Source organism: Ananas comosus, linkage group 12, assembly GCF_001540865.1.
Source record: "Ananas comosus cultivar F153 linkage group 12, ASM154086v1, whole genome shotgun sequence".
Taxonomy (NCBI): Eukaryota; Viridiplantae; Streptophyta; class Magnoliopsida; order Poales; family Bromeliaceae; genus Ananas; species Ananas comosus.
The window spans coordinates 3,845,882-3,872,818 of record NC_033632.1 but is presented as its reverse complement, the minus strand read 5'-3'; the positions used below and the strand labels follow the sequence as shown (position 1 = coordinate 3,872,818).

Sequence of the window (26,937 nt, the reverse complement as noted above, 5' to 3'; positions counted from 1 at the left end):
CAATTTAGATATTTTAGTTCTAATATTTTACTTGCATTATACTTTTAATCACTATATAATAAAAAAAATCAGCTTTTATTATATATAAGATTTAATCATGTTTAAAATATATTAGAATCCGCTAAGCATTTGGAGGAGAAATATAAAACGATAATTTACATAAAATAATATATTTTTAAAAAATTAGTAGGAACTATCAGTAATAATTTTTGCTTTTAATTAGAGACTAATGTTCGCAAAAATAAAAAAAGATTTAAAACATAAATAGATACAATGTATATGTTCCGACAATATTAAATATCATCAATTATTATAATATTAATTATCTTTTAATTATATTCCAACCACATAGTATATTTGAATCCGAATTTTAGTATAACAATAATTTATTATTTATTGCAATCGTATTATAGCCGTATTACTTCGTGCTCCCGCGTTAAATTCGCGCCACGTAGCGGAAAAATACACCCGGGGCCCACTGTCGGGTGGCACCAAACTACTTGCTGCGGCGGCGCGGGACCCACGGGAGGCGTAGAGTTGGGTGTTCGCCACACGCGGGTACGTGGTATCCTCAGATTGGATATCATTCCCTACACCAGGTGTATCCCTACAAACATACACCACCCTTAGATCTTCTCCCTCCACCTCGTATGATTCAATCTACACCGTCCATTGTATTGTCACACCGAAATATTTCACGTGGTGCACGAGCGTACGAATGAACCGCGTGCACGCTAATATTTCTACGAAAACAACAATATACTACACGTAGTGGTAGTGTGTCGAAGACGAGGAAGAGGAGGGGAAAACGAAAACCCTAGATTCTTCCTTTGTTCAATTCTCCCTTCGATTGCGTCCTCTTCGATCTCGTTTCCCCCAATTTCGTAAAGGTAAAATGGTTCCGATCTCGAATCCCCAATCTTTTCCGCGGTTTCTGAGATGGCGATTTGGTGGGTCCGTGTTGGAGGGGTTGATTCGGGTTTTTTTCGGGTGTTTTCGATGCGAATTTGGTGAATTGTTTCTAGTTTTGATGATAAATTTAGATTTTTTTGGCCCCGGTGTTTAGATTTTGGGAGTTGGAAATTCAGGGGTTTTGATTTGGTTTGTGACTGAGAATTGGTAAGAGAGGAGAGGAGTTTCATGAATTCGGTTTAATTTATGGAAAAAATCTGATAATTTGTTCGCAATTATTGATGATTTAGCCGCATTTTTTAGACAAAATTGTATCTTTTTTAATGTTTTTTGTTTCTTAAGGTCATGGTCTTCAAAAGATGGAGTTTTATGAACAAAACACACACACACACACACACACACATATATATATATATATATATATATATATCACTAACTTTTTATCTGAAAATTTGATATAAAAGGGGAAGAGTATTAGGAATTCGATGTAGCTATTTATAGGATGTTTCAAGTGAGATGCAATTACTTCTTATTTATTTATTGATCTATTTAATTTAACTTGTGTTATATATGATAAAGAAGTGAAAAAGGGGATTTGCGTGATGCTGGACAGCAGCCAGAGCACGGTCTCCGAAAATCCAACTTCGACGGCTAACAGTGTCACGGAAAAATCGACCGATGGGTAGATCTAAAACTCGCCATAGTTTGATTATAGTTGTTGCAACTTACGAATTACTTACCGTACAATTCATTAATCCATTCGTGTGCTTTATATTTAGTTATCTTGGACGACCATTTGTATGAAACATCGATTGCTTTTACGGAGCGTAATCTACAATGAACTTCATTTCTTTGGTTGTATACGCATTATAGTTTTATGTAATTTTTTCCCCCTCTTCTTTTGGGCATTTACTTCCTAAAGGGGCTTTTCTCTGTTAATCTACGGCTCTGTTCAGTTGCATGGTAGGGTACGTGGATCCTTATGCGGTACACATTGTTAGAAGCATGTCGGCTTGTATAGTGGGATAAGCGGTTGCGAACGGAGAAAATTGAACACAACTGCCATCCTGTACTGTTCCGAATGGAAAGCAAATGAGCGTGCACACAAGTGAAACGTGAAATGCTACGCCGCATGCCCAAATGAGCCTTAAATTTTACGTACATATTTGGAAGGAGTCGCATATTGCAATTAAGTTACATAAGGATTTTCTGGTGTACAAGGCTCTCGCCACCCTTATTTGGAGAGGCTGTTTCTATGTTTTGAACCCGTGCCACTAAATAATATAGTGGCAAGCTCTTACTTCACGCATAAAACTACACTTTAGTAGCATCTATATACATTCATGATGAAACCTCACCAAATATGTTGCTAGCATCGGAAGAAGCTTGTAGCAATTTTTTTCCCCCCAAATACAAGTTCTTAGCAATTATTAATAGTGAACAACAGGAAAGCTTACTTACAGTATGAAAGTAATGTTAGTTATTTCATTTTTTCAGCCGTTTCCTTATATGTTTATGAAATCTTTTGTTGTTTTTTTCACCGAAATTGTCTCTTCACCATTACTTTTCCCATGCTTCTGCTTGTGAATCTTGTATAAACTTTTTGTTTATCGAGTTCTTATAAACCTCATTTGCTGACACTGCAGCAAATTTTGGTCCGTATCTGAAAATTCCCATGATGCAGGTCTCCTCCTAACAGAAAATGCCAAGGGAAGGTCCCGAAGAAAATACACAAAGCTGAGAGAGAGAAACTTAAACGCGACCAGTTAAATGACCTCTTCCTTGAGCTGGGTAATTTGCTAGGTAAGCATATTTATAATCTGTGATTTATTCTACTTAATCAGCATTTATTGAGAGCTGTTATAATTGTGCGTGGTCCGAATCCTATCTATTAAAAAGCTCAAGTTAATTGTTGTTCCAGTCAAACTTTACTTTTCATCAGAATATCAATTCTAACTTTTATGTTAGAGTAAGGAGTTATGCGAGAAAAGAAACACTTTTCTCCCTAGACTCTTCGTCTGATGTTCTAAAGTTTTATCCACATTCTCTATTCAATGCAAATCCCAATATTAAAGCCAAACAAATGACGAGCATAAAGGTAAAAAGTAACAATCATCATGAGAATAAAATATCTTATGCCAATCTCTCTAATTTCTCAACTAAACATGTATTTTTTTCCTTTTTGGCGCGTCTGGATAAACGCTACCATGACTTAACAGTTTAATGTTATCACAGATTCTATTCTATAGCTTTATAAGTAGAAATTGCTGCTTCAATGAGCATCTCAGCTGAATATAGTTATTTTATCATTTATTAGGTGTATATTGGTTGTACATATAACAGATATAACTATATTTGAGGCGCGGTCTCTTATGCTCTCTAGCCTATACCCACTGTTCAATCCCTTGTGAGGATGGAAATATATCGACATTCGTTTTAATAATGGTAGTAATTTGTGTAATACCATTTAATCCAATATCTATTAGCATCTAATTTCTCAATCAGAATTGTGTAGACAATTATTTGTTTATTTAAGCATAAATAGCACCAAATCTACACATCATATGCATAAACTGGATAGATATTTTCAGATGGAACTGCATTATATTATGGGAAAACTTCAAAAACCTCCCCTGTGGTTTCATAGTTTCTCACTTTGCTCCCCTGTGGTTTAAAATGTATCAATTTGCTCTCCTGTGGTTTCCTTTTTCTCTTTTTCTTATCAATTTCATTATTTTTTTTTTCTTAAATCAGTGATAAAGTTAAAATTAAAGGGCACTAAAGTGAATATTTGATAAATCTAGATGGGTATCTGAAGTTTTTTGTATATAATTTAATGAAATATTAACAAAAAAGCTATCGAAAAGATAAAAACGAAACCACAGGAGGGCAATTTGATACATTTGAAACCACAGGGGGCCAAAGTGAGAAGCTACGAAACCACAGGGGGGGTTTTTGAAGTTTTCCCTTATATTATCTTAGAAGTAAATAACGAAAGAATACATGAGAGGAGCTTTTTGAAAAATAACATTGCGTCTTCTGTTTGGTTCTCTGGTTGTTGCAGAATAACTTTCGAACTATTTGTTTTCCATTTTTCCGATAAGAACTAAATTTTGATTTGCAGAATCGGACCGACAAAATAGCGGAAAGGCATCCATATTGGGCGACACTACTCGAATATTGCGCGATCTCCTTTCTCAAGTGGAGTGTCTCAGAAAGGAAAATGCTGCTCTACAGACCGAATCTCGCTACGTAAGTTCTTTGATGTGATGTTGTGCTGGATTTTCATGGTATCACTATGCTCTAAATGGTCGCCGGTGTAGATGCTGACAATTTGTAATTAGGTAAATATGTATGGAGACCCCTCAACTATAAGCTATTCTGAAACAGACGCCTGAACTTTTTCTTTTTTGGATTGAGAACCCTCACCTTTCATTTACTTTTATAACTACATGCAAAATCAATAACTGTCCTAAAATTTTCGACCTATTCGGGACAGTAGTAAAATGCAGGGTTAAATTGATGCAACTTTTTATGCGTAAGGGTAATTGAGACACGGGCGAGCGAATTTGTACCCTTTTTTCATTTCTTCTTTAATTTAGCCGAGTCTTTAATCACCATGCATTGGATATTTGACAATAGGAATTGACCCTTCTGTTTTTTTTGCATCAAATGGGAATTCTAACATAATGCTCATGAGCAGGTAACTACAGAAAAGAACGAACTAAAAGACGAGAACACGGCACTCCAAACCCAAATTACCGAACTACAAAACGAGCTTCAGGCAAGAATGGGCTATGATCATCCGGTATGGACCAACCGCACAGATTCTCTAAGCCGTCTCGCCACCCCTCACCCTGCAATTTCGATCCAACCGCCCCACCACCACAACCGCCATCACCCCCAGCCACTGGCGCAGCCTCCGCCTGCCGTTATCGGGCTGGTCTGCCCAACCCCGCCCCGAGAGCTCCAGCTCTTCCCGGTGTCGGAGCCAGCACGGGAGGAGGGCGAGGCGCCCTCCAACGTGAGGCGGCCGCATGCGAGATACCCAGCTTCATTGGATTCTTGGCCAGGGCAACTGCTTCATACTAGCCTTGTAGTAACAAGAACACCAGATGAGCAATGTAGTAGTAGTGGCCTTACTCTCACAACCAACACTCTGGAAGAGAACCCTAGATAACTGATCTAAAAAGAAAACCCAGGCTTGTTGTCATTCATGTGAATAGAGACCTGCCATTTTGAGTTATGTAATTCGGTCTTCATGCAGATTGAGTTTCTATTTTGTATCTTCAGGTATCTGAATTCTTTTTGTTTCATCGGTGAAAATAATATTTGCTGAGATTTTAATCACTGATATGTTTACAAAATATAACTGGATATGAGGTGGGAGAAGTAACTGGACATGGACATGAAACCCCATGTGAAAAATTGGGCATAGGAGCTTTTGTTTAGGTTAGAAATCAAATTTGGATCTGGATTTTACAATTCACACACACTAGCACAGAGTAGTTTACAGAAAAATATATACAACACATAATTGCGGTCGTAAGTGTCAACATTTGAAAAGGCAAACACATTTTAAATTCATATGCAGTGCAAAGGTATGCAAGTTCTTTGAAGTTTCAATGTAAATTATCAACATTTTTAGGGCATCAAAGCACATTAAAATTCAAGCAGGAAATGTTTTAGCCCATAAGATTGAACCATGCAATTTTTACAGCTCAAATTATAAATAATCCGGTGCTTACATCATCAAGCCTAGTTAAGTAAATTCCTCAGAAAAGGAAAAAAAAAAAGAAAAGAAAAGAAAAGAAAAGAAGGCACTGATGATGAAGCAATAATTATGATCACTACATTAAGCTAAAACACTACCAAACATCAATACATTAACTTCTACAACTTGCAAACACAGAAAACTCCAAGCTTCCTTCTGCTCGCGGACTGCGTGAAACCACCTAATTTGGTTGCAGCTTTTCCGCCTGAAAAGTGCGTCTTAAAATCAGCTTCAGGAAGTAGCCGATGAACTCCATAAAAATGTTAGTCTCCTTTATTAACCGTCAAGCACTATCGCTCCCGCCGACCCAATACTGCTTAACAGCGTAAAGTATCTTCTCGGGGACAAAAGGGCCGTCCTCGTGATCCGTCATCTTCGTGTTCCATCTCATCCCACTAATTACTTTATTTACTTTAATCAAGACGTCGACATTATCTCGGAATATAACTGCACCTTCTGGGCGCAAAATCCGATCCATTTCTAAGAGAATGTCTTCCATTTTGCACCTAAATTTAACACGGACCAAGTACGAGAAATTAGTAAAAGGACAATTTCCTGCATCCAACAATGGGGTCACCCGATAGTAATAGCAACAACCCCAATAATACTAAGGCTTAATTGCAGGACAATCCCCTATAAATATCATATCACTTTGCCCATTAGAAGATACAGGATAACCCTTATTCTACAAGCTTTGTCAGTGTTAGTGAGATGATCTCTATCACTTTGCTGATGGATCAATGATGTTGGTTGTACTCATGTAGGTTTCAAATTTCAGCGGGCAATGTGGAAATAATGATACTTACAAGGGGGTCTCCTGAATTTCAAACTAACAAAAATAACAAAAACAACTAGTATGTTCTTTCAATCAACTCTGTTTTGGGTAAGATTCCTTGTCAAGCCAAAAGCCATCATGTCTTATCTCACTATTTCCTCTATTGCCATTGTTTGCAAGATAATGGATTTACTGATCATATAATTAACATCAAAGCTTTGTGATTTCGATATATTATTATTATTATAACAGCTTGAAATGTAAAGAGTGTCGAGCTGCGCATCAACTTACTTGTTCTGGTACAAGCTGAAGACACCATTGGCATGTATAAGGTCGTAAGTCCTAGGATAAGTTGAAAATGCTTCACACCTAAACCAAGATGAATACATAAAGAACCGCTCAGTACTGATTATAATACATAAAAAAGAAGCCTTGTGCAAAAATAAAAAAAATAATGCAAAAACTGGGTATATATCATTTTGTGAATTTTGTATTACATTCTGATTACGAGTATAAGAATCAATTATATTTCTACAAAATTATAGAAGAGAAATCTCAACATCAATAAAACATTAGCACTTTTTCATATTTTATGGGGAAGGTAATGCAGGAGTTTCTAATTAATCGAGAAGCTATAAGCAGGTTTTGACTAGGGAGGGGACAAAAATGCAAATGGTGATATCCCAAGAAGCTATCTGTATTTTAATCATTTTAAGAGAGAAGGGGAGTGTTAAATATAAAAATATTTAAACACCGTTCTCTAACAAACAGCTTAAGCTTTTAGAGTACAACGGTTGTTTCACATGGTATCACAGCAGGAGGTCCTTAGTTCGAGTCATGTTAGGCTCCAAGCATATTAATTTCCTCCCATTTAATTCAAGCCCACGTCATGGGCCAATTAAAAAGTCTTGAGTCCAGATGTGAGGGGGAGTGTTAAATATAAAAATATTTAAACACCGTTCTCTAATAGCTTAAGCTTTTAGAGTACAACGGTTGTTTCACAGGGAGTAAACTTAGCATAAGGTGAAAATAAATACCAATCATGATAAATGCCGATCAACCCTCGCTCGTAGATGACACCCAACGTAGATGACTCGGCAGCAGTGGGCACAACATTCATAACCCATAGTTTTGGGGACTCAATTGCGGCAGCGAAGCTTCCCACGCCAGCATTCATGTCCATTATGTTGCGATACCGTCCCGTGTCAAGTAACTTATTGACTTTCTTATAAGCCTGAACATGCTTTTGCCACAACGAATTCTCCTTTTGAAATGACTCAACAGAAAAGCTGCGGACGGAACCACTGGCTATTCGAGGAGGGACAGCATTTAGCCTCTCTGGAAATGGCCTCAGTTCGCCCCCCGCAACTTCTTTGGGAGTGCTAACCTCGGGATAACGGCTTATGCAAACCTCCATTTTCTTGTACCTGAAGTCATAAAAGGAAATATAAGAAAAAAATATACATGTATATATGTCCCTGCAATACTATGTCTGAAGTTTGCTTACATACCTGACCGTTGATTATTTATTATTTCAACCATAATTGCAGCTTTTTTAACTGTATATTCTGTAGCCCTAATAGAATATTCTGTAATTTGATAGAATAATCTGTTACTTGTGAATTCTTTTTTCCACAGAAAGCGCTAAATTTTGACCGTATTTGACAGGAAGTTACTAAAATAAAATATAACAAAAGGTCTGGTAATGAGATCGAAGTAATTAAATGTAAGGATTGTAGTCATGTAGTGTCTATACCTTTTAACCTATTTTTTGAAATTTGACAACGTACAAAATGGTAGCCAAGTATTAACTCTCACCAGACATCATCAGGGTTTGTCGATTCACACATAGGAACACGTGGCTCATCTTGCCTCTCTGGACAAGAATCGGTATTTATTCTTTTTCTCCATATGGCAATCTCAGCAATCTCGGTAACCTTTTCCCAGCAAAGAAGTTTAGCAAAATCCTCGATCTTCCTCTGTTCCTCCTCGAGATCCTCCTTTGTACGCTGCCACGACTGGTAGTGAGTCTTCCAGTTAATGGGCGGGCCCGAAAGCACCCAGTAACCACCAGGCCTTAAAACTCTATCGACTTCCATCATGTACATTCCATCTTCAAAGACAAGAAAAGCAAATTAGTAGAGTAAACGTTGCACATCAACAAATTACATTCGATGGACCATTTTCCCTTCTTTGGATATATATTATATGCAACCTACAATAAAGGAAAAGACAACAACCAGACAATTTAACTTAAGTTAAAACATGAAGCAGCATCCTCACCATTTTCGCCCCAAGGAATCAAACACCGTGAACAGTGGGCCATATCGAAGGCTCTAGAAGGATATGGAAGCTTTATGGATCCAAGAACACCAATAACTGCGGGCACACCTCTCTCAAGTGCAAACTGGACCTGTGCCTCATGAGAGTCTCTTGGTGCAAATGACATGGCTAATACATTCCTTTTCAATAGGTAAGCTCCCCAACTTGCAACCTAGAAGTAAACAAAATAACCAGAAGCGATTTCAACAAAAATGTCTAATTTCAGAAAGCTAATTTATTATGCAGAAGTGCCGCTTTAGTAAAAGTTGTTTGAAGAATCACTAATAGGTTCTCAATAGCTTTTCGCTGTAGCACAAGCAGAATTTTCAAACCAGATCTTCTGCTTTCCAGGCACAAAAGCTCATTTTAGCAGCGTGCCACAACCAACAGCTCTGAACTTCTTGTTACCTAAGTGGCTGGTTTCTGGAGCTTCAGCTTTCTAAAGCAAAGAAGCTGTTTCAAAAGCCAAGGCAATAGATATTTAAAACACAATAAATAGCTCTTGTTTTTATAATGACAGATGTTAATAGCATTAGAGATCAAAGAAGATTAAAACTTCACGTACCCCACAGCCAGTGTCGAGCGCAGTTCTCACCGTCCCATTAGCAATAGGAATAACCGAAGCGAGCTGGTCAATATACTTATCTGCACCTTGAGGAAATTGCGTCCCACCACCAGGGAACCTAAACACATTCCCCTCAAACTGAACCCAATTCTGAACCGCCTTCTCCACCGTCAAGCTCTTATAAGGCGCATTAGCAAATGGAACATAGTCGCGGCTCTTAGGCCATGGAAAAGGAGCAACATATCCCTTAGGGGCCGGAATAAGACAATAAAGCTTCTCCTCCTCCGGAGGACAGTGCCTCTCCCTATAGATCATATTGTTCCTAGGGAAGGTCATGGCCCGCCTTTGATCTTGACAAGGAGTGTAATCAGTGTAATGGTCATCACATGGTTTGAAAGTTTCCGTTTCCGAGTTATTAACACTCTTGTCAAGGTTGGCTACGCTATGATGGGTCTCGAAATTTAGGTTTGTCGAGACGGTGCATTCGGTTTGCTTAGTGATTGCAAGAGCTATGCTATCCCCCTTTCCGAAACCACTCTTTTGCCAAGCACCCAATACATAGAAGAAGCAACAGAGACCAACTACAATAATAATGGATAAGGAACTTCTAGTCCTGTTGTCAGCTGAATTCCCTTTTATAGCCATTCTTCACCTAAAAAGATTTTTGTCATCAAAGAGAGCATTATATCATATTTTCCGATGAATATGATTACATTTTTTGAATATTATAAGTTCCAAAGTTTGAATTTAAATTTTTTGTTTGGATTAAGGACTAAGTTTATGGCTGATCTGTTACTCATTCATATTTCTGTTTTCGACAATCTCTATTTTCTGTTGATTTCAGTTCCTACAATCAAGGGATGGACATTTTGCACAAACATATTTCAAATGAAGAATTCGGAACCAGAGTGAAATTTTTTTTTAAAAAAAAAATCACCACTTTCCACTTCTCGAACTCAATCAGCTTTGATGAAAGAAATTACCACTTACCAATCATCTACAGAATTAGCAGAAGCTTACAATTAGTGCGTAGGATTAATCAGTAAATATTCAAATTAATCCTTTATAAGTAAAATAGAGATTGAAAAAACCTTTACTCGATCTAATTTAAGAACTTCCATATGATGGACAAATATAAAAGCAAAGGTGGCGCCTTTTACAACGAAATTCTCCAATTCACCTAAATTGATAATTAGAAATTGAATCAACCCAAATCCACGAACCACTAGAACGAGTACAAAATTAGTTCACATAAACCATGTCAAAATGGACGATTTAAACTTCAATTTCTTCCAAAAAGCAGATTTTTTTTTTTTCGAGGATGCTGAATATAAAAATATAAAACACCATTCTCTCTATAAGCTTAAGCTCTCAAAAAATGGTTGTTTCACATAATTTAACAGAAAACAAATTCGAATCCCTGTTGATTCTTACGATGAAAATGATGAAAATGACATGAAATTCTACAAATATCAGCAAATTACTGCAGAAAACGACACAATTCAGCTCAAAAAAAAGAGAAAAAAAAGTGCGAAATTGAGATCAAAAGAGATCGAGAGAAACGTTGTTAGGGGATCAATCGATTCATACCGACTAAGGCGAAGACGATGAAGAAGAAACGGATCTCAGATCCACCGACACATCAATCGAATCCACTCACACGCCCATCGGGTAGTGGAGAAACCCTAAATTCTCTCTCTCTCTCTCTCTCTCTCTCTCTTTCTCTCTCTCTCATTTTATAGCTAAAGCCACTATCGAGAAGAGGGAGGGGCAAAAATGTACGAGACCCCTTACATTATTGAAAATTCTGAAAACCGCTCAACAAAATGCTTGGACGCCGCTCACTACATGCTATTTTTAAAATATGCCCTTAAACTTTAATTTTAAGTATTTTAAAAAATATATAAAGTTGAGGCGCAATCTTAAAATTTTGTATACTTGAAGGGTCTCAGTGCATATTTACCTATCTCTTTCGCGTATCACTTTGAACATTTCTACGCGACTCCGTATAAGTACGGCCCCTCGATCCAACGGACGAGTCCATACAAAACATATGCGACCTATTTCTGATCGTCCGATCGTCCAACTCAACGGCTACGGATCCACGGCATACAAATCTCTATGCGGGGACGAGCAGCGACATTTATCCTTCAATGACACCGACACACGGTGTTCTTTATTGGGGGGATAGAGTTCGTACGTGGCCAAAAGATACCATTTAAACGTACCCCTAACTGTCCCCCAATCATATTTTCAGGGGCATTTTGGTAATTTAATCATATTTTTACTCTAATCCCACGCAACGTCAATTTTTTTTCTTAGTTTTAAAAATAAGACTAAATTAGGAAAAAAAATTTATAAATATTTTTTTTAACCTTTTCATTCTCAACTTTCAAAAATCTATAATTTACCACTTAATATTTCAAGTTGTTACATTTACTCTCTTTTCCTGTAAAACAGCCATTGTACTCTAAACCTTTAAGCGGTTAGAGAATAGTATTTATATAATTTTATATTTAACACTCCCCCTCACGTCTAGACTCAAAAGACTTTTTGCAACACCCATGACGTGGAATTGAATTAAATGGAAGAAAATTAATAATGCTAGAAACCTGACATAATTCGAACTCAGAACCCCATACTCTGATACCATATCAATCAATCGTTGTACTCTAAACCTTAAGAACCGTTGTAGTCTAAAAGTTTAAGCGGTTAGAGAACGGTGTTTATATAATTTTATATCTAATATTTTTCGTCAAGATTTCATCACTATTCCGTCTATTTCTCATAATTTACACCGAAAATATCATTCAAAATAACATATTTAAAAAATTATTTTTTTCTTATAAAAGATCTGGTTAGTTTATCATCTACATTAATGTTGTATCTTTTGAAAAAATTTCTCAAATTTTAAGAAGATAAAATATAAATTTTTAAAAATTAAAAAAATCTCTGTATTTTAGTCTAAAAATAACTCAATTTTTAGTAAAACAAATGAAACAATTTATTTCAGAACCAAACAGTAAGTGTACGAAATGTTTGTTTTGATGCGTGCATAAAATTAATTAAAAAAATTATTTCACGAATATCAATGTATCAATAGATAGATGGTGACATGCTCTATTGAGCTAGTGATGAACTTGCATGCACCGTTAGTTAAAAATTAATGTCGAAAAATTAAAATCAAATTCGATGAATATTTTGCTCGTACATGTCAAATAGGCTAATCTTTGTTTCTATTTCGCCTTAAAATTATGTCAATTTTAACGGGGCATTTGAAAGTTCAAAATAGCTGAAAATTTCCACTGTAGTGGAAACTAAAAAATATAATTGGGGGGACAAAATGCGGATATTCTAATTCCGTGCTTCTGATTTTGTTATATAGGGAAGTTCTTGAGAGGAAATTATTATAATGCCTCCTCAAACGAGATTTTGCATATATCGCTCCATCAAAAGGTTAGTATACCCTACAATTGGGCCAAGAAAAATCAATTGTACGTGTTATTTGTCGAAGTGCTGGCTCAGAAGTGCTATTATCAAGGTTTCTCTCGAGAAATCAGAAGTTCGAAACCTAATTTTCACACCATATAAACTAGAAGTTCAAAATTTGTTAATTATTAAATATTTTATTAAAAATAGTTGTTGCTGAAAATAGAAGCAAAAGCCATATATATATATATATATATTATATATATAGAGAGAGAGAGAGTGAGTGAGGCTACTATGTTATTGGAAGCACGGAGCCTTCCGTGCTTTCAGCTCGTTTTTGATATTGCGACTTTCGAATCGTCGATCGGCACCGTTAAACTTGATCTAGAGTATTTGAAGTACCTAGAAAATAAATTTTATGATTTTACGATATCATTTGCCTAGTGAACGACGGGGCTCAAAATCAACGGCTGAAAATAAAAATCTTACAAAATGTAATAATATGACATTAAAATTTTAAATCAAAGATATTGATCTTGTTTTATATAGTATAAAGAATTTTCTATCAAAATTTCACGTGATTTGGATATTTCTACACCGTTAAACTTGCAAACGACTCACTACGGCCATTGAAATTTGTTGATTTTGAGCATATTCGATCACTAGGCAAATGACATCGAAAAATAATAAAATTTATTTTCTAGGTACTCCAAATACTCTAGATCAAGTTTAACAGAGCCGATCGACGATTCGAAAATCGCAACATCGAAAACAAGCTGGAAGCACGGAAGGCTCCGTGCTTCCGATAGCATAGTAGCCTCATTCTATATATATATATATATATATATATATATATACTCGACCGTCTCTAGTACAAGTAGCAAATAATTTGATGATTGATACTCGAGATTTCAAGTTCAAATCCTAATTAATTCACAATTCCAGCTTTAAGTTTATTTCAAAAAATAAAATAAAGGCACACATAATATATAACTGTTACAAAATATCACAAGTCTACACTACAAATAATTAATCATAAATATATTTTTCTTTCTTAAAACCACCTTGACTTAGTTGTCACATTTCCTCTACTCTCCTTCACTACTTTTATGTATCAACTATTATAAGTATATATTAATTATTGTATATATATATATATTTGTTCAACTAGATGGACCTGCAGTACAAATTTTATTTTATTTTATTTTTTTTGCATAAGCAGTTAAAAAAAAGTCAAAATTACTTCTTTAAAGGACTTTCATTTGCTGAGAAAATGATTCAAATTTAAACTCTTTTCGAGTCAGCTCCTCTCCGGCGGTTTCGGCGTGTGACGATCGTTCGCGCCCGATCCCGGATAGTCTTCGATCTCTAAATCCATCCTCCCGAATCCGCGGAATTCGATTTCTTCGAATCGATTTCCTCGCTTGCTGACCTGCTCATTTCAAAACAAATCATAAACTCAAAGTTCACCAGAAACATCTTGTTTTTGAAAAACAAAAGTGAAAACTATTCTCACCTTTAACGTAATAAAAGAAAAGAAAAAAGAAAAGGGCTAGAGATTTTACGAAGGTGCTATTTCTGTGCAGCTGTTTACTGAAACACTTGTATCTATTTTTTATTACAGCAGCAGAAACTCATTTTAATTTTTCACTATTTGAAATTTAGTATATCATTAGATTTCTTTTTCCTATTCTAGTTTAACTATAAATATTTCAGAATAAGCGGTTTGAGAAAAATTTGTATTGTTTTGTATTAATATCTTTAACTATAATATCATCTCCTAAGGAAAAAAGAAAAAAAATTGTCTATTTTGTGATGCAAAATAATACTTACTACTTCCAAAGTATACATAGTTACATAAGCTACAGTGATTTACACAAAGTAAACTATTTTAGTCCTTTTTTAAAAAAATTTAAAAAGAACTTTTTTTCTATCAGAATTAGAAATGTTAGACCTTTTTATTTGTCAAATACTCTACTAAAGATAATTGTTATAGAAAACAGAAGCAAATGGGGGACACACGCTACAAATTTCTCCATCAAAACGTAAATTAGAATAAAATATTTCAACGAAAATTTTAAGAAACTTCTTTTTCTATCAGCATGAGAAATTTAGACATTTTTATTTGTCAAATACTCCATAAAGATAACTATTATAGAAAGCAGAAGCAAATGCGAGACGCAAGTGAACATTATAAATTTCTCTTTCAAAATGTAAATTAGGATAGAATATTTCAAGTATTATATTAATAGAATATTTTAAGAAACTTCCTTTTCTATCAGAATCAAAAGTTTTAGACATTTTTATTTGTTAAATACTTTACTAAAGATAATTGTTATAGAAAGCAGAAGTAAAAGGGAGATGCAAGCGGACACTATAAATTTCTCCTTCAAAACATAAATTATGATAGAATATTTCAAGCATTATATTAATAGAATATTTTTAAAAACTTCTCTTTCTATTAGAATAAGAAGTATTAGATATTTTTATTTATCAAATGCTCCACTAAAGATAACTGTTATAGAGAGTATAAGCAAAAGTGAGATGCAAGAGGATACTATAATTTTATCTTTCAAAACGTAAATTAGGATAGAATATTTCAAGCATTATATTAATAGGGATGCAAATGGATCCGGGTTGGTGGAGCTCCGCCCCGATCCGCCCCGAATGGGATGGTAAGTGGGAACAAAAAATATAAAAAAATATAACCCGCCCCGAATCCGCCCCGATCCGCCAAGTAAATGGAGCGGGAGGTGGGAGACTCTTTTCTTCCTTCAATCCGCCTCGATCCGTCAAAAATCCGGCTCCCGCCCCGATCCGCTCCGAATGGAGCGGTAAGTGGGAGCCAAAAATAAAATGAAAAGTAACCCGCCCCGAATCCGCCCCGCCCCGATAAGAAATGGAGCAGGAGGTGGGGGAACTCTCCCGCCCCCGAATCCGCCCCGTTTGCATCCCTAAATATTAATAGAATATTTGAAGAAACTTCTCTTTCTATCATAATCAGAAACATTAGGCATTTTTATTTATCAAACGCTTCACTAAACATAACTATTATAGACAGCAGAAGCAAAAGTGAGACAGTACAAGCAGACATTATAATTTTCTTTGTAATGCTAGTTGATTTACTCGAGACCCAAGTTCGAATCCTAGTTGATTTACATTTACAGCTAAGTTTATTTCTAAATGAAATAAACGAAGCGGGTAACATGCTACCTATCTCTCAAAAAAAAAAAAACAATTTTCTTTGTCAAAACGTAAATTAGGATAGAATATTTCAATCATTATATTAATATAATATTTCAAGAAACTTCTATTTTTATCAGAATCATAAATGTTAAACATTTTTATTTGTCAAACACTCTACTAAAGATAATTGTTATAGAACGAAAGCAAAAGCTGAATAAAAGCAGACACTATAATTAATTTTCTCTTTCAAAACATAAATTCGGAAGAAGACTAAATTTAATTGTCTTCAAACATTAATTGTTAAACTTGAATTTCAGCTATAAAACAGAAGAAGAATTATTGCATCTACAAAAATTGATTCACCTGAGTTGTGCCACTTGAAGGTGGAAAGCCTTTCTTCACCATTCTTTGAGACCCTGAATTGGTAGCTAACATTATAGATAGAGAATTATGAATGACCAGTAAGTGAGTAGAGGTAAATTTTTTCTTTTTTTGGGAAAAAAAAACATTTTAGAGAATTACTTGTTGAAGGTATTGCATGGGAGGAGAAGATGAGATAAGAGAAGCAAAATAGAAGCAATAGCAAATGAAGAGATGCAACTCTTTCCATGTCCTCTCTCTCTCTTGGATCTCTTTCTCTCTCTATACCATTTGTTAGCATACAATAAAAAGAGACATGAGTTGATCTCCTTTTATGAAGGCTCTTATCATGGAGAGCAAAGTCCAAAAAAGAAAAAAAAGCTAGGAAGGAAACAAAACTTCTTATTAATGCAATTGGCTATGTACCTAACATCACTCTCCCCCACTAAGGTTAGTGCTACACTTTAATTATATAGTAGGGCCCATTCTCTCATTTAAATATCTTCACAATGACCAAAATGCCCTCTTTATGATAAATTAAGGACTAAATTATAAAATTCTCTCTTGCACTTTATTCTGTGTTTCAGTTATCCTCTTATGTAAAATTTCGCTTTAATTTGAACCCATCGTGTATTTCGCCACATATTGTGTCAAACAGGTCTAAATTTTTTTATGATTGCTGGAACAAGTAAGAGAGTAATAATTGTTATATCTTATAAAGGAATTAAGAAAATCTCTTTTATTTAAGTTTACATATAGATGAAGTTTTGAATCTGAATCTAAGGATAGAGATGAAGTTTTGAATCTGAATCTAAGGATAGAATATCCCAACTTTTCTAATCTATATATTTAAGTTATGGTTTAAGTCGAAGCAAAATTACTTCTGCGCAAGAAAGTAATAAAGACAAGAGACAAAGTGCAAGGGAAATCTTATAATTTAGCCCAAATAGAGATACCATCAAGGTGAAACAAAGGGGTAGTTTGGTAATTTTGTGTGCAAAGCAAAGAGGATATATATGAACAAAGTACACAGACATATGATGGGTTAGTGGATAGGTATTGTGAGGTGTTTGATATATATATATTTATGAGCAAGGAGACACATGTAGAGTAACAGCCCTTTGGTGGTGGGAGGAGATCATAAGAGGCAAGATATGGGAGGAGAGTGGTGAGTGGTGCACCACCATAGTTAGTGTGGTGTGACATGGTAATGCATGTGTATTAATGATGATGATGATGATGATCTAGGACATTTGCTTCTTTGGAAAGCTTGCTAACTGGCTCAAGTCAATATATATAGTGGTGGTGTTTGTGTCAAAAGCACTTGTCACATATAGTAAGTTGAACTAACTTTCACTTGGTTGGAGCTATTTAGAAAAGTGCTAAGAAAGTATAACTGTTTGGAAAAGCACTTATCAATTATTTAGGGTTATTTTTTTGGCTTTGTAGAAAGATTATATTGCGTAGGATGAAAAAATACGATAAAATAATATTTTGTTTGTTTCTATGCGTAATATCACGTAGTGCAAATTGCAATAAGTTAGTTACGATATGTTTACTGATATTCTATAAAAAAAATAGAAAAGCATATTTTTATAAGCCGCCGTCATAACTCTGTTTTATTTAATAACATTAGATGAGTCTCAATACCAAGCAGGCTTTTGATAGCTTATATTTTGCCGATAAAAATGCATAGTAGCTAGCTACTTATTATAACTTCTATTTTATTGGAACCATTAGAGCATCAATTGACTTTTCACTGCATTAATAGAAGTTTTTACTTATTTATTTATTTATTTTTGCTTGAGTGGTAGCTTCTTCTTCTCTATCAGACATTAAGCTTCTTCTTAATTTGTTGACTCAGAGGATTTATTGTGCATTTTAATATGCACTCACTTGACTAAGTCAATTAAGACAAGTCATATTTAAATATTTGAGAAATTAATATTATATAACAAATGCTAATTTATATATAGATTAATGGCTGATGCATGAAAATTTTCAGTTGTGCATGCACTCCTATAAATTATTATGAATATATGCAAATAATATAAGTCTGATCTTCTAAATTATGATAACTATTTCATGTATGTAACTTACCTAGTTAAGGTATGCCCTATTTAGATTTAATTATTTAATCTCTAAAAATTTTGATCTTTTTTTTGACATAATTTGTGCGCACTGCTTGTTTTATTGTAAATATATATAGTCATGCAAATCACATAATTTAATATGAAATCAGATGGAGAAGTTTGAGAAAAGAGTGTAAAAATAAAGTAAAAAAATAATTAGAAAAAGCAGGTGTCTGGAAATTTCAAGTGAAGCATCAACACCTTTAAACTAATACATAAAATTATAAAAAGTACATTTTTGGGGTTTCCCTGTTCAATACATATGCATAAAGTTGTCAAGCAAATTTTTACAAGAATAGAAAAAGATTGTTTATCCTAAATTCCACTACACCACATGTCCCCATCATCTTAGATATTATATTTTTATTTCTTGGATTCTATTTTAGTTATTATTATTATTATTATTGTTATTGCCTCTAGAAGCCTTGAGATTGAAGCAAAGGCAACACCCCTCCACCACTCCACCATTGCTTGGTTGTGTTACATTAATGTCTATAAGATTAAATAATAATAATAATAATAATGTAAATGGTCCTATTATTCTTTGGCCATTGATTTAGACAAAGGTCAAACTTCTTTTTGACAATGGAGAGGAGGACAAGTATTAATGACCCCTCCACTCCCTATCATCATTTTGTTTGATTTTTTTGCACAGTAATATTGATAATAATAATAGTAACTTGTAGGTAAAATGCAGAGAATTTATCTAAATTATGGACTATTTTTAATCGACTATCTAATCATTCAAAATTTTTATTTTACTATCCAATCTTTTAATTTATTTCATTAATTTGAGTCAGTCAATAATACTTTAATTTTAAATTTTAAGTTAATTATTTACTTTAATGACTTATAGTTACAAAAATTATATAAAGCATACTAACAAAAGCTGTAAAAATAAACGATGCATTCAACTTTTGAAGTGAAAGAATCGTTGACTAACTCAAATTAAACAAAGTGAAAGGTTCCATGGTAAAATCAAAATATTGAAAGATTGTACCTAACTCAAAATGGTCTGTAATTCAAGTAAGTTCTGCACATCTTTATCTAAAATAAATCGTTCAAATGATTCAAATTGGTTTGTGCTGTATGAGAGCTCTGTGGCAAGAAGCAAAATTTTGGAGATAGATTACAAGGAACCACTATATAGAGAGAGAGAGAGTTGAGCTAGAATACTATCGGTAGCTAACGAGCTTCGTTGCCACCCATTTATTTTCGATGACGGAATCTCCAAATCGATGATCGACACCGTTGAATATGATCTATACCACTTGAAGTATTTAGAAATCAAATTTCATACATTTTCGATATTTTTCTCTTATCCATTGAGTGGACATAAAAATAAACGACTAAAAATAAATATTCTTTAAAAAATGATGATAGGAGTCTTGTAGTCAAGATCAAGAGTATAGATCTGGTTTTAAATAGTTTAAAGAATTTTCTAACAAAAATTCAATTGATTTGTATATCTTTACGCCGTTAAACGAGAAAACACCTCATATCAACCCTTAAAATTATCAATTTTGAAACATTTTTATCATTAGGCAAATGATGTCGAAAAGATTTAAAATTTGATTTCTAAACACTTCAAGTGGTATAGATCATGTTCAACTGTGCCGATCGTCGATTTGGAGGCTCTATCAACGAAAACAAATGGGTGGCAATGGAGCCCGTTTGTTATTGATAGTATTCTACCTCAACTCTCTCTCTCTCTNTCAAATTAAATAAAGTGAAAGGTTCAATGGTAAAATCAAAATATTGAAAAATTGTAACTAACTCAAAATGGTCCGAAATTCAAGTAAGTTCCGTACATCTTTATCTAAAATAAATCGTTCAAATGATTCAAATTGGTTTGTGCTGTATGAGAGCTCTGTGGCAAGAAACAAAATTTTGGAGATAGATTACAAGGAACCAGTATATATAGAGAGAGAGAGTTGAGCTAGAATACTATCGGTAGCCAACGGGCTCCGTTGCCACCCATTTATTTTCGATGATGGAATTTCCAAATCGACGATCGACACCGTTGAACATGATCTATACCACTTGAAGTATTTAGAAATCAAATTTCATACATTTCGATATTCTTCTCTTATCCATCGAGTGGACATAAAAATGAACGACTAAAAACAAATATTCTTTAAAAAATGATGATAGGAGTCTTGTAGTCAAGATCAAGAGTATAGATTTTGTTTTAAATAGTTTAAAGAATTTTTTAACAAAAATTTAATTGATTTGTATATCTTTATGCCGTTAAACGAGAAAACGCCTCATATCGACCATTAAAATTACAAATTTTGTAACCTTTTAATCATTAGGCAAATGATGTCGAATAGATTTGAAATTTGATTTCTAAACACTTCAAGTGGTATAGATCATGTTCAACTGTGCCGATCGTCGATTTGGAGGCTCTATCAACGAAAACAAATGGGTGGCAATGGAGCTCGTTTGTTATTGATAGTATTCTCTCTCTCTCTCTCTCTCTCTCTCTCTCTCTATATATATATATATATATATATATATATATAGACTGAGGCTACTATGCTTCTGGAAGCACGGAGCCTTTCGTGCTTCCAGATCGTTTTCTATGTTGCGATTTTCGAATCGTTGATCGGCTCCGTTAAACTTGATCTAGAGTATTTGAAATATCTAGAAAATAAATTATGCGATTTTTCGATATTATTTGCCTAGTGAATAAAGGGGCTCAAAATCAATGGCTGAAAATAAAAATCTTACAAAACGTGATAATATGACATTAAAATTTTAGATCAAAAATATTGATCTTGTTTTATATAGTATAAAAAATTTTCTATCAAAATTTCACATGATTTAGATATTTTTACACCGTTAAACTTGCAAATGGCTTACTACGGCCATTAAAATTATTGATTTTGAGCCCCTTCGATCACTAGGCAAATGATATCAAAAAATCATAAAATTTATTTTCTAGGTACTTCAAATACTCTAGATCAAGTTTAATGGAGCCGATCGACGATTCAAAAGTCGCAACATCAAAAATAACCTGAAAGCACGGAAGACTCCGTGCTTCCAAAAGCATGGTAGCCTTACTCACTCTCTCTCTCTCTCTCTCTCTCTCTCTCTCTCTCTCTCTCTCTCTATATATATATATATATATATATATATATATATATATATATCATCACCAACCATGCTTTAGAAGTAAGCATGAAGGTACCCAAATTATTGTTTTTTTTTTCTTTTTTAATTTTCTTTTGAGACATCAATTGATTTTACTTTGACTACAATGCAAGTATGTTGACAAAAGTTGAACCTTACAAGTTTCAACAATATATATATATATATATATATATATATATATATATATATAAAATATCTATATGACTACGCATTGAACTCATCAAAAGGAATATATATTTGGGGATCCCTCGTACTAAGGAAGTGTTAAAGATGAGTAGTATGGCTTTAGCTTGGCTCCTCCTGGTGCATTTCATCTTCTTAGGTAACCAAAAAAAAAAAAAGTGTTTCATTAATGTAACACATATATTTACTATATAGTTTTATTATTACAGTTATGAGTTAGGATTTCGATTACTAATTTTGTTGGTTTTAATTGTCTAAATGGTGGCTGTTATATATATATATATATATTTTTTACTTCGGAGGTGTTTGGTTTTCTCAAAAATAACCCACAAAATAATTTTATAGCCTACTAGAAAGAGTAGTTTTCTTTTTAAAAAAAACAGATTTTACGGAAAAAGTAGTGCTTTTATTTTTTGGATTTTTTTTTTTGTTTGGAAAAACAAAAGTTTGTAGAAAAAATAGTTTTTCATGAAAAAATTTTTTTTCCAAAAATTAATTTTTCGGAAACCAAACAACTTAACTTGTAGTTTTTCGGGAACCAAAAATTTTTTCCAAAAAATCAAACAGCCCCTAAAAGTAAACCATAAAGGTAGGGATTGAATTACAATTAATATCACATAATACACAAACTTAAAATAAATTGATCTCGATCCCGACAGATGCACACGTGGATGGCCAGGTCAGCTTCCACGTCANATAGTATAGTATGGAGGTGTTTGGTTTTCTCAAAAATAACCCATAAAATAATTTTATAGCTTACTAGAAAGAGTAGTTTTCTTTTAAAAAAAAAATTAATTTTTCGGAAACCAAACAACTTGTAGTTTTCCGGGAACCAAAAAATTTTTCCAAAAAATCAAACAGCCCCTAAAAGTAAACCATAAAGGTAGGGATTGAATTACAATTAATATCACATAATACACAAACTAAAAGTAAATTGATCTCGATCCCGACAGATGCACACGTGGATGGCCAGGTCAGCTTCCACGTCATCAACAAGTGCCCGTTCCGCGTGTGGCCGGCGGCGGCGCCCAACACCGGCCACCCCGTGATCGCGGACGGCGGCGGCTTCCTCCTCCAGCCGGGCCAGGGCAAGCAAGTCAAGGCCCCGCCGACGTGGAGCGGGCGGTTCTGGGGCCGCACCGGGTGCAGTTTCGGTTCGGATTCGGGTTCGGGCTCGGGCTCAGAACCTGCAGGTTGCCAAACTGGTGACTGTCAAGGCCTGCTTTCCTGCAATGGCACTATTGGGATGCCTCCAGCCACTCTTGTGGAGGTACTTCTAATTAAAATTTTTTCTTCTTTTTGTTTTCCAATAACACTTTAGATTGTTGTATATTTATTACTGACTAAAATAAGTTTTAACTTTCTGCCCAATAACAATAGGCTCAAAATACTAATAAATTAAATAGAATCACGGTTCATAATATATATTCAATTAATGGCAAGAGATCTAACAATAAAACTATCGTGTAGATATGTTGAGTCAGGTTGAAGCACGTGAGTGTCATAACTAAGATACTTTACTTCATTATAGTCCCTAATTCTTAAATGTAGCCTAATGTTTCGGTAAAATAAGTCTTTAAACGCGTAAAGAAAAGTAAAATAAGTCATTTTGTAGGTGAAGGGGCAAAAAAGTGGTTTATTATACAATTTATAATAAGATTTGTTCGATAGTAAAGAACATAGTAAGCATATGATAAATGTGGAACTACGAAAACTGAAGCACTTAACTGAGAAGTTAGTATAAAGACGCAATCACATTGTTATGATCGTATAAATACTTAGAAGCTTATTTCAGTCTTTCACTATTACAAATAGACTAAATAAGAACGAACTTGCAATCGAACTAGTACTTTTGTAACAATTTTCACATTATGATAAGACTTCGTAATATTTCCTGGTGCAGGTTTCACTGCAAGAGGACGAGAGCAAGCCCAGCTTTTACGACGTCAGCCTGGTCGACGGCTACAACCTGCCGATCGCCGTCTCGACCAGGCCGGCCGACCGCAACTGCCTGATCAACGGTTGCACGAAAAGCCCTAACAGCGTCTGCCCGAGAGAGCTGAGCGTCACGGACGGCAGCGGTGGCGCCGTCGTCGCCTGCAAGAGCGCGTGCTTGGCGTTCGATCTCGACGTGTTTTGTTGCAGAAACTCTTATGGAACGCCAGAGACCTGCAAGCCCACCATGTACTCCAAGATGTTCAAGGATGCTTGCCCCTCTTACTTTAGCTATGCTTATGACTCTCCCCCTCCTCTAGTGAACTGCTACTCAAAAGAGTATGTCATTACTTTTTGTCCCTCTAAATGGAGTGAATCACCTCTCTATGAGAGTGAAGAGTAAGTGTGGGGATTGAGTTTTAAATATACAAAATTAGAGTTGAACTGGATTGCTATTAATAGCAAATGAGTTCCGTTGCTACCGATTTGTTTTCGATGATAAGATTTCCAAATCGACGATCGGCACTGTTGGATATGATCTGTACCATTTAAAGTATTTAAAAATCAAGTTTCAAATCTTTTCGGCATCATTGACTTAATAATCAAAGTATTTCAAAATTTGTAATTTTAATGGTTGGTATAAAGCATTTTCTCGTTTAACTGCGTAAAGATATCTAAATTAATTAAATTTTGATTAAATTTTTTTAACAAATTATTTAAAAAATGATCTACACTCTTGATCTTATGAACAAGACTCCTATCATCTCTTTTTAAAGAAAATTTATTTTCAATCGTTCTTCTTTGTCTACTTGATAGACAAGGGAATAATATCACAAAAGTATGAAATTTGATTTTCAAATAGTTTAAATTGTTTAGATCGTGTTCAACGGTATCAATCGTTGGTTTGGAGGCTTCATCATCAAAAATAAATCGATAGCAACTGAGCCCGTCTATTATTAATAGCATTTCAGCTCAACTCCACAAAATTACTTATTATGCATAAGCTTTGTACATCATTTATATGTACGCACATTTGCTTAGAATAGAATGGTATAAATGGACTAATGTTGTTTGAGTTGCGAAGCAATACATCATGCTTATCATTATCATTAGTGTTTGCTATAATAACTTAGTGTTTATTTAGCCCGATTTTAAATAAATGTCTAGTTAAAAAAAAAAAAAACGGAAATTAATGATTTAACAAATGAGAAGTTTATATCTTGTGACTAAAATAGAATGTTTGAATCGGATGTAGAATCCCAAAATTAGAAACTCTTCGAAACTTTTGTTTTTACTTTCGGTTTCAAGCAATTTAAACGAAAAACAAAAGCGCCATGTTTGAATTTATTCAAAAAAGATATGTCGCATAAAATATTTATGATCGATCTACTAAAGTAGAAAATATAAATATACTTATTTTGTAGATAATAATTTATACTATGGAGATTCCAAGGCCATGCTAAAGAAGTTCTTGTGGGCTTCTTTTTTTTTTTTTTTTTTTTTTTTTTTTTTTTTTTTTGATGAGACTCCCTCTTAACTTTCACTAAATTTACTAAATTTAGTGGCGATTGCATTAAATTTGACCGTTGTTTTAGTATTTTCGCCGATAAAATGTTGATATTTCTAAGGGTTAATGGTAATAGCTAGCAAAGTGGTCAGGTTTAACAAAATTTCTAACTCAAATGACTTAAATAATCAAACTAAAATAACATAAAGCTCAAGCTCCAAAATTAAATTTAAATTTGAAGGGTCTATTTCAAGATCTACTAAAGTTGAGAGGGCCTCTTTACATTTTAGGGTTAATTTCATACATGTCCCTGAAAACATAATGAATAGTAAATATATTCCTACAAAATTCAATTTTTATATATTGTTCCTGCAAAAGTTTTGTTATTTTCAAATATATTCCTACCGTTAGAATCTGTTAGAAAAAGTTCCTGCAAAAGTCCTGCTGTTTTCAAATAAGTCCCTGCCGTTAGAATTTGTTAGAAAAAGTTAGTTAACCATAGATTAAATACTTAACCCTAGTTAGTTTTTGACATTTTTATCCCTTTATATTTATATTATACTAGTATGGCTTTTGGAAATTTATTTGTGATGACAAAATAGAAAATATAAACGGTTATCTAACAGTAACAAACTAGAGGGACGTATTTGAAAACATTATGACTTTTACAGTGGCAATAAATGAAAGTTGAATTTTGTAGGTATATATTTATTATTCACTGTGTTTGCAGAAACATGAATGAAATTAACCATACATTTAATATTAAACATTGGGGACCTTTTTGGGTGCGCACACCAAATTACCCGGGTTGTGATTTGTCAACCGGTTCCTCCACCTGTGCCACCACCCACTCGCGGAACTAATTCTGAACCTGGTGCACCACGTCATCTGTGGACCACCCAATCTCGCCTCGCTTCAGGTAATGAAATCGTTGCCCGGACCGGGTCCACGGTAGACCGATCTTCAAAAGCACATTTGTAGCGGTCCTAGTGCGAAATGTCGCATAACAAAGAAACGTCAACGCGTTAAACTCATAATAATTTATTTATTTTTCCTTACATAATAAATAGCTCTTTTATATTATTCATTTTTTTTAAATATTTCATCTTTTATATATATATATATATATATATATATATATATATATATATATATATATATATATATATATATATATATATATACTATATATANATTTTTTTTACATATTTTTATCATTCAATATTTTTTCTTTTGACAATGAATATTTATATATTATCTCTATTCTATTTACTAATATTTTATTGTTACAACAATTAATAATCGAATTTAAATTTAATTCAAATATATACCTAAATTTTAATATTATTTCATTTTAAATTTTTATTTACCTAAAATTTAGAGTTGAAATTTAATTATATAATTTAAATAATTTTTGGATATTAAATTTGAATTAGTAATTAAAATTTTTTATTAAGGTGGATCAAAACAAAATTTTAAATTTTGAATAAAATGTGAATTAATATTTCAATATTTTTAGTTTAAAACATATATTTAAAATTTGNAAAGAACAGAAATGTACTTTCATAGTTAGAAACAAACAGCGGAAGTGAATTAATTTTTTCCTAAACTTCACTTCAACCCAAAGTCCACTTTTATCCCAAGTCTACTTACATTGAAACAAACATGCCCCACACAAGGCTGTCACCCTTTACCTAGGGG

General features: G+C 33.9%; 4 protein-coding genes across 7 annotated transcripts; 2 read left to right on the top strand and 2 right to left on the bottom strand.

Annotated features, from left to right (window-relative positions):
- LOC109718193 (transcription factor bHLH47-like) lies at positions 786 to 5,262 on the top strand. 2 transcript variants are annotated; one of them, XM_020244269.1, is made up of 5 exons: positions 786 to 890; positions 1,495 to 1,594; positions 2,597 to 2,715; positions 4,037 to 4,164; positions 4,616 to 5,262. In XM_020244269.1, the coding sequence occupies exons 2-5, from the start codon at positions 1,515 to 1,517 to the stop codon at positions 5,090 to 5,092; spliced, it is 804 nt and encodes a 267-aa protein (XP_020099858.1). In that variant the 5' UTR covers positions 786 to 890; positions 1,495 to 1,514; the 3' UTR covers positions 5,093 to 5,262. The 2 variants fall into 2 exon arrangements, with proteins under 2 accessions (XP_020099858.1, XP_020099857.1); XM_020244268.1 differs by having other exon boundaries at positions 1,492 to 1,594.
- On the bottom strand, positions 5,581 to 11,079 carry LOC109718192 (probable methyltransferase PMT2). 2 transcript variants are annotated; one of them, XM_020244266.1, is made up of 7 exons: positions 10,939 to 11,079; positions 9,349 to 10,000; positions 8,745 to 8,955; positions 8,280 to 8,574; positions 7,499 to 7,888; positions 6,753 to 6,830; positions 5,581 to 6,192 (listed from the first exon to the last, which is right to left on the bottom strand). In XM_020244266.1, the coding sequence occupies exons 2-7, from the start codon at positions 9,991 to 9,993 to the stop codon at positions 5,970 to 5,972; spliced, it is 1,842 nt and encodes a 613-aa protein (XP_020099855.1). In that variant the 5' UTR covers positions 9,994 to 10,000; positions 10,939 to 11,079; the 3' UTR covers positions 5,581 to 5,969. The 2 variants fall into 2 exon arrangements, with proteins under 2 accessions (XP_020099855.1, XP_020099856.1); XM_020244267.1 differs by lacking the exons at positions 9,349 to 10,000; positions 10,939 to 11,079 and adding an exon at positions 9,116 to 9,163.
- Positions 13,706 to 16,686, bottom strand: LOC109718120. 2 transcript variants are annotated; one of them, XM_020244141.1, is made up of 3 exons: positions 16,486 to 16,686; positions 16,327 to 16,391; positions 13,706 to 14,209 (listed from the first exon to the last, which is right to left on the bottom strand). In XM_020244141.1, the coding sequence occupies exons 1-3, from the start codon at positions 16,622 to 16,624 to the stop codon at positions 14,078 to 14,080; spliced, it is 336 nt and encodes a 111-aa protein (XP_020099730.1). In that variant the 5' UTR covers positions 16,625 to 16,686; the 3' UTR covers positions 13,706 to 14,077. The 2 variants fall into 2 exon arrangements, with proteins under 2 accessions (XP_020099730.1, XP_020099731.1); XM_020244142.1 differs by having other exon boundaries at positions 16,327 to 16,379; positions 16,486 to 16,682.
- On the top strand, positions 21,826 to 24,806 carry LOC109718616 (thaumatin-like protein). The gene is made up of 3 exons (XM_020244924.1): positions 21,826 to 21,933; positions 22,748 to 23,064; positions 23,698 to 24,806. Exons 1-3 carry the CDS (start codon positions 21,882 to 21,884, stop codon positions 24,130 to 24,132), a joined length of 804 nt encoding a protein of 267 aa, XP_020100513.1. The 5' UTR covers positions 21,826 to 21,881; the 3' UTR covers positions 24,133 to 24,806.

Coding starts and splice junctions, on each gene's coding strand:
- LOC109718616 (XM_020244924.1), top strand. CDS start 21,882: ATGAGTAGTATGGCTTTAGCTTGGCTCCTCCTGGTGCATTTCATCTTC. Junction 21,934..22,747: donor GGTGCATTTCATCTTCTTAG/GTAACCAAAAAA, acceptor CGATCCCGACAG/ATGCACACGTGGATGGCCAG. Junction 23,065..23,697: donor CTCCAGCCACTCTTGTGGAG/GTACTTCTAATT, acceptor TTCCTGGTGCAG/GTTTCACTGCAAGAGGACGA.
- LOC109718193 (XM_020244269.1), top strand. CDS start 1,515: ATGCTGGACAGCAGCCAGAGCACGGTCTCCGAAAATCCAACTTCGACG. Junction 2,716..4,036: donor TGAGCTGGGTAATTTGCTAG/GTAAGCATATTT, acceptor TTTGATTTGCAG/AATCGGACCGACAAAATAGC. Junction 4,165..4,615: donor TACAGACCGAATCTCGCTAC/GTAAGTTCTTTG, acceptor GCTCATGAGCAG/GTAACTACAGAAAAGAACGA.
- LOC109718192 (XM_020244266.1), bottom strand. CDS start 9,993: ATGGCTATAAAAGGGAATTCAGCTGACAACAGGACTAGAAGTTCCTTA. Junction 8,956..9,348: donor CGCTCGACACTGGCTGTGGG/GTACGTGAAGTT, acceptor GTTTACTTCTAG/GTTGCAAGTTGGGGAGCTTA. Junction 6,831..7,498: donor ATCGGCATTTATCATGATTG/GTATTTATTTTC, acceptor ATCTTGGTTTAG/GTGTGAAGCATTTTCAACTT.
- LOC109718120 (XM_020244141.1), bottom strand. CDS start 16,624: ATGCTAACAAATGGTATAGAGAGAGAAAGAGATCCAAGAGAGAGAGAG. Junction 16,392..16,485: donor CCATGCAATACCTTCAACAA/GTAATTCTCTAA, acceptor CTATAATGTTAG/CTACCAATTCAGGGTCTCAA. Junction 14,210..16,326: donor CTTCAAGTGGCACAACTCAG/GTGAATCAATTT, acceptor TGAAATGAGCAG/GTCAGCAAGCGAGGAAATCG.